This window comes from Olea europaea, chromosome 7 (assembly GCF_002742605.1).
Source record: "Olea europaea var. sylvestris chromosome 7, O_europaea_v1, whole genome shotgun sequence".
Classification (NCBI taxonomy): Eukaryota; Viridiplantae; Streptophyta; class Magnoliopsida; order Lamiales; family Oleaceae; genus Olea; species Olea europaea.
The window spans coordinates 19,857,202-19,864,587 of NC_036243.1; the positions used below are offsets into that span (position 1 = coordinate 19,857,202).

Consider the following 7,386-nt stretch of genomic DNA (forward strand, 5'->3'; position numbering starts at 1 on the left):
TAATTACCATAAGTAAATTTATTCAAACATGCATTAAATAAAATGCAAATTTAAAAATAAAGATATTCACGTTTCATAAATATCATGAAAATAGTATTTAATAATTGTAACATCTTCAACAATATTAAATTAATTGAGCATTTACATTGGGTTAGAAGAAAACCAAGAAAATGTCTAGGTGGCAAGAAAACTAAGAAAACCAATTACCTAAATACAAATCTATTTATGAATCTATGTGCTTCGATTGGAACTGGAAGTTCCAGAACAGGCAGCTGGTATACCACCATAAGAGCGCTTAGAGCAGTGCCTTTTCAAAGCTTAGCTTCTGAGAATTATCCGCCGCTAGAAGCAATCGGTAAAGGAATAAGAGTCATGATAATGCCATTTCAGGAGAGGTTTTCACCCTCTTCATGTGCAGAGATATAGCAGAATACCCTCCGGTGATGAAGACAAACCTCGTTGGCTACTTGCTCAAGTACCTCACCTAGACCTATCTCGAGTAAGTTGTCATCAAGTGATTATTATTCGATTACTTTTTTGCTAATTTATGTACAACTTGCAAAAAGAATATAAGGGTCTGTTCGATAGATTACATTTTCCATCATTTTGACATGTTTGATAGCCAAAATTTCCATGGAAAACATTTTCCATGAATTGATGGAAAACCAACAGTGATAATTGGTTTTCGAGTTCTTTTTTTTTACAGCAATGGGAACAAATTTTATTCGCAATTGTAAAAAATTATATAATTTTAATTGACAATTTTCATAAAAAACAAAACCAAACAAATATCAAAAGATTTAAAATTTCAATATTTTCAGGCGAAAAATTATACCAATCAAACACATTTAATTGAAAATTCACAGGAAGATAAGTTCTTGACAATTCAATTTTCTTAGTTTTGTCTTCTTTTCATCAAAATTACATTCTTGCAATCAAATAGATAGTAAGAGATTTGAAGCTAGACGGAAGTACCAAAAACTGAGGATACCATATGGGCCAGGGGTAACTCCGCCCTAAAATTAAACCAATTATTGCCGACGGGAGATAAATGCGACTACTGATTTTCAGTTACTGAAATACCGATTTTAGCACCCACGCAACCCCTTCTCTCGAAAATTAACGCGTGAGCATAGCTTCAATTTCCTTCCACACACGAATGGATTCCAAGTGGAGGAACGTATTGGCGGCAGTTTACTTGACAATCACAGCCACGATCTTGATGGAAAATGGAGTGAGAGCGTGGACAGGTGAAATCCATGGCAGAGTGGTGTGTGATGTGTGTGGGGATTCTTCTATCGGCCCTGAAGATCATGTTTTATCAGGCAAGTCCACTGCCCTTCGTCTTTCGTTTCCCTTTACCAGTTTTATTAACTTGTATTTCTGGGGTTGGTATTTTGATCTATTCGATGTTCATTGCAAAAGGATTTAAAGATTGTGGCTCGATGATTCCCTGTGTTGACTGGATTTAGTTGATTGTCTATTATTATTTGCTCAAGGCAATTGTTCATGTGGAGAATTGCTGGACCTTTTTAGAATACTAGTTTAATAGCTATTGAACTGTTTGTTCTTGAATATCTTTATTGAGGTTGGCCACACTCACGAGGGATGGTTTGATCCCATTCCGACAAGCAACAAGAAGAAATGATCAAAATTTTAAACAGAACTTAAATAAAGGGGATGTAGTTACAATCAGAATAAAAAATCCCCATTATACTGAAAAAGTGAGCAACCATTAAGGTTCGAGAAACTATCAATGCACTTGCCTGGGAGACAATTCTGACTGGTCAATGAAAATCAATTTCAACGTTGTCCCCTTTTTTTCAGGAGGGGGGGGGGGGGTGGGGGGGTTTTTTAGTTTTGGGGGGGGGGGGGGGGGGGTTGGGGGACTTTTTCTGAGTTTTTCCTACTTTTCGTGAAAGGTGGGAGCTAAGGATTATCTAGGACCTACACGAAGGTATCATGGGATAGAATATGAGATGATGATATACAAATAGAGTCAGGGATCAATAAAAAGTGTTTGCTTCGTAATGTTTTTCACCTACTTAGAAGTGGGATGGCAAGAGTTCATATACGGTGGAAGTGCCACATCTAGTATTATGTGCGCTGTAGCATTTCTGGAAACCGGATCAGTCCTTACTAGAGGAGGTCTGTGCATGGGACTTGTTAGACAATAAGGAGGATTCGGCTAGTCAATAGCTGAGGTCAAGGTCTGAAAAAATGCCAAGGAGTAGCTTCTTGGATCCAGAGCATTTATGCTCTGCTCGACAATTTTGCTTTCGTGCTTTGTAGTTGCCCTGGATAGCATAAGAGGTATTCTCACTCCATGGTCAGCTAATATAGGGTCCTGCTTGCCACATGCGTGCATCATTATATAAATCTTACCTTGTTTCACATGGAGACCAGAATTCCACAAGTGTAGATTAGTTGTATTAGTTACATAGAACTGAAATATGGACAGAAGTGCTTTAGTTTACCTTTTTGAAATAAAATCATACGTTATTGCTCAAAAGAAAATCTCAAAACGTGCCTCGTGGTGGTCATGCCTTTCAAATGACATTTTATTCTGTGTAATATAGTATGACTATTTTTAATTGAATTGATAGCATTTTGTGGATGAACTTTATATAAATCATTCAAGAACTTATTTCATCGATCTTAATGGGTCACACTTTGTAAATGGCTTGAAACCAAACCTGTACAATGTCTAAGGTTCATAAAAAGTTAGAATTAGACAGGTACAACCTAAATCTAGAATGAGGTTACAAGTCCCAGATAATACGTGTTCATGATCCAACTTAGCCAGCTAACCTTTGTCATACGGTAAATGACCACTAACTCCATGCTTCTATGCTCAACAAACACCATTCTCTCTAATAATCAAATGCATTATAATAGCAGGCTTCTTTGACTTGTTCGTTTGTTATTTTTTAAAACAAATCTGCAAATCAATTAAAAATTCTCGATAGACTGGTATAGAATAAAAAACTTGAGTCCTCATATAAATTTCTTTAACCATAATGCTTGTGATACTGTTCTGCCCCGGTTTTGAAGGATGCTGCAGTTGTTTATATTATGGTTCTCCAAAATATGGCAACTTTAGCAAAAAAGAATATATATCCTATGGTATGCTTTGAGGAATCTGTGATATAAATCCTAGAAAACACCAATGGTCACCAATTCGAGTCTCCTCAGGGCCACTGAGGTGAGTATCCGATTGTAAATTTCAGGATTTCTCGGGATTAGTCGAGGTGCGTGTAAGTTGGCCTGGACACCCACGGTCATAAAAAAAAAAAAAAAAAAATAATAAAAAAAAATAAAAATAATAATAAAAAATATATATATATATATCCTAGAAATAGTCCTATCACTTCTAGAAGATTTATGATCCTACATTAAGCCAGCAGTCCTGGATTCTTCAAATATCTTTAGACTCTGTTGACAGCTCTCCAGTACTTCTGATGCTCTATATATCCTAGAAATAGTCCTATCACTTCTAGAAGATTTATGATCCTACATTAAGCCAGCAGTCCTGGATTCTTCAAATATCTTTAGACTCTGTTGACGCTCTCCAGTACTTCTGATGCTCTAAGCAGGATTAATTGGATATTTTCCCAACATTTTATTATGAACCCCAATACCTCGCGTCCGTGCCTAGTTCAGACCCCTGCAGGCTGCATACATAAAGCTCCCAACAGAAGCAGCAGATATTTTCATTTGTTCTCGTTCCAATTCATTTTGCAGACATTGATTTGAACTGAATTTGCCCCCTCCGACAATAGGTGCTATGATACAGATTCAAACTAAATTTCCAGCTTCTCCAATTCTTAGATTGTGAAGGATAAACCATCCTAGCCCCTTTGAAGTTGATTGCATGGCTGATGAATAACCACTTTCAGTTCTTTCATTTGATTTCTCTATGTCAAGGTTATAAATCCCAGAAATATTTAGGGAGTATTATTTGAGATGTAGAAGGATAGCAACTATACCATTCAGATATTCAATTTATAGGTATACAGTATAATTTTACTTAAACCCATTGGTATAACTAAATACCATTTTTTTGGTGAGTGTAAACTGCAGCGTTTCTCATTGTCTTAATTTTCTGCACTTGTAGAATATTCTATCACAAGGACTACATAATGTACAAGTTGACTTCAATAATTCGCAATGAATCACATTAGGGAGGTAACTTTCCTGCTGCTTCTAGACTATCTGAATTTCAAAAGAAACTACATTAAAATTGAATACCTGGGATGGCAATAGACCAAATATATTCCTCAATTCTATCTGATCGCATTTTTTATGGTCAGACCTGCAGATAAACAGAACAAATCTTTATTGACTCGTATAGGTTCTCTTTACATTAACTGCCTGGTTTATGAGGGATGAATGCCCAATTATCTGAATGCCCGTCAATCGCTTTGGGATTTGAAGGAACTAGAAAGTCTATTCTCGAAGTGCTCATTTGAGAAAGAATGTCAACACCTATCGCTTGCCATTACAAGTGCCCATACCAACTGATATGTTTTTAAAGATTACTTGTGTGTCTTAATACAAGCACACCAATTCTGTGTTTCCAAATGGTTGGGCAGCTCGATTACCATGGTACACCCATTGGAGGGACATATTTAGTTGGGAATAAGAGCTCAAATATTTTTTTAGTTGGCTAATTTTTTTAACAATTAAGACAATCTCTAGGCTTTTGTACAAATATATTATGGTCATGCATGCGGCAAATGCAGCACCCATAAGTTGGCTAAGCAGTGGACATAAACCTTTATAGGTTTCCGAGGCGATTACCATGTCAAGAGCCAAATGCCGAGGTGACCATAAATGCTAACTATAGGGGTACACCAAGAGCATCCTCGGCATCTTGTCAGATCTCGACCTCACGTCAGACCATGGCCCCGGTTGTATGAGTAATTAATACCTCCTCAGCATCTGACAATTCCCACAGGCATCTAGCTACCCTCGGGACTGATATGGGTTTCCTAAGATGTAACGATTGGCATGTTATGGTTTCGAACACCTCCACCTGCCACCATCTCTGCCTAACATGGAACTTCACCCCTGTTCAGAATGAGGTAAAGATATATACAGTTTTCAGAAGGGAATTCAGTCTCATGTGAAATTCATAAACATTCCTTGAGAAAAATAAACATAAAAGATAAAGCTAACATGGCTGGTTGTATACTAAAATCATTCTTTGATTGAGGAGAAATTTCTTTATTTCAATTGGTTAGTTAATTTTCAACCATTCTTAGTGTTTTGCCATTACGTTTACAAGAGTATATACTCTGGTGAGTTGTGATCTAGTCAAATGTGAAAATTGTAGGTGTTGTTACTCGTTTCCTTGTGCAACTTTTGTATGTTTACTTTGTTAGTAGAGAAGTAAATTATTTTTGAAGCAGGTGCCGAGGTGGCTGTGCTTTGCATAACCAAGTCAGGCGAAGTTCTAAATTATCAGGCATTCACTAATTCAAATGGGGTATACACAGTTGCAGAGACGATGCCAGAGAGTGATCAGTGGGATGCATGTTTAGCTAGACCCATTAGCAGTTTCCATGATCACTGCACTCATCTCGGAGATGGTAGTACCGGTGTCAAGTTCAATTACAATCATCCTTCAGGCTTTTCACATGCTGTTAAACCTTTTGTTTACCGTCCTGCTAGTGTTCCTACATACTGCATTTAGAATATGTTGCATGCTGTGAACAAATAAATATTTAAGATAAAAGAAATGATATGCACCGTTGTATAATGTAATTGAGAGCAGTCGATATTTATTGTAAGTTGTTCCTTTAGCTTGTTGCATTAAACTATTTCAAGTGAATTGTGAAGTATAAGAATCTAAAGTTGAAATTCAGTAATATTTTCAATCAATATTAGATGTATTTGTGATTTGATTTTGCACAATGTGAATTTATTTTAAGAATTGAACCAGCAACTTAGGGTTCTGTTTTTGTTCGAGCTTGTTATCTTTTAAGCTTAATTCCTTGTGGAATCATGTCTACGAGATTTTCTTGTTCATTTTTTCTTCTCAAATTACTTGTAAGATATGTACTTGTCTTTTAGGAGAGTCATGAGATTATGGATGGGTAGGAGCATGTTTGGTACTCGGAATTGGACAACGGAATAGATAGAGGTCTTGCATACCCGTCACTTTTAACAATGTCAAGCTAGAAATACTAAACATATTTTAAAGAAGATTATCGTTTAAGTAACTACGAGTTTGTTATTTGTGGTCATTAAATGAGCGAATTAGCCATAAGTTACATTAAAACATCAAATAATTTGTTATATAGGTAAATAAAGTTCTTAAGTTTTTATCTACGGTTTAAATTTTTCTTGCCTTTCATACCCTATGATCGAAATAAAATGTTCTAACATAATGCAATCCTAATGAAATTTATGACGACAATTACAATACATCTACTGGGAATAGAAGTTTTCAATGAAAGTAGAGGACAATGTGGGCAGTTCTTCTTTATTTATGTAATTGATTCAATAATTTTAGGGTAATTATATTACCACTACAAATTTTACTAAGTGCGCCACAATTTCCTTATTTATTAAAATATTCTTAAAGTAAAATTACATAATTAGAATTTCAATATAGTTTTTAATTAAATAAATTATTGTTACACCACAAATATAAAGCCTAATTTCTATCTTTCTTTTTCCTCAACATCTCATTGTTCATAGTTTTTCCGACGGCTTTTGCCTTCTTCCATGGCGACAAGTAATCTTTTCCCTCTCGGTAAATGAATTTATTTTTCAAGTTTGAAAATTAAGAATTTGATTTTTTGTTGTTGAGTTAAACAGATTTGTTATGATTTAAAATAAATACGTAAATTATGATTTTTAATTGTTAAATGGGTTTATGAATTTACACATATATATACTCACCATAATTTTATGAATTAGGTGCATTCATCATGTGGGACATACACAAGCTACACCACTCATTACCACGAATTGCATGTATATAGATAAATTGTAAATGAATTTATGTATATGTAGATGCATAAGTTTTCGTGAATTTTTGTTTATGAGGTATATGAATTTTTGAAAGTTGTTCTTAATCAACAAGAAGTTTTTATTGTTATATTATATTTTTTACTAGATCGTAATAATTTATTTAATTTTTTTTTTATAACTTATCATAATTCAATTTATTTGTCCTAAATTTTAGGAAAATGATGACGACTTCAATATACACGATTATACACAATATTTTACTACTGATCAAATATAAATAAATCAAATATTAAATTTATGTTTATTAATTCAATTCTGAAACATGTCCAGTTTATAAAAAATATGCCATAAATGCTTCATCAAGTTGGGTTTTAAATATGCCCGATGAATTATTAAAACCTT

The 7,386-nt window shown here is 34.6% G+C and overlaps 1 protein-coding gene across 1 annotated transcript; it reads left to right on the forward strand.

The window, feature by feature from the left end:
* The first annotated feature begins 1,010 nt into the window (after nt 1–1,010).
* Nucleotides 1,011–5,891, forward strand: LOC111397334. Its single transcript, XM_023024196.1, has 2 exons — nt 1,011–1,325; nt 5,415–5,891. The coding sequence occupies exons 1-2, from the start codon at nt 1,160–1,162 to the stop codon at nt 5,696–5,698; spliced, it is 450 nt and encodes a 149-aa protein (XP_022879964.1). The 5' UTR covers nt 1,011–1,159; the 3' UTR covers nt 5,699–5,891.
* Nucleotides 5,892–7,386: the final 1,495 nt, after the last annotated feature.

Bases quoted from the DNA above. Each gene is read 5' to 3' on its own strand.
- LOC111397334 (XM_023024196.1), top strand. From the start codon at position 1,160: ATGGATTCCAAGTGGAGGAACGTATTGGCGGCAGTTTACTTGACAATC. The intron at 1,326-5,414 runs GCAAGTCCACTG...TTTTTGAAGCAG, and splicing joins TGAAGATCATGTTTTATCAG to GTGCCGAGGTGGCTGTGCTT.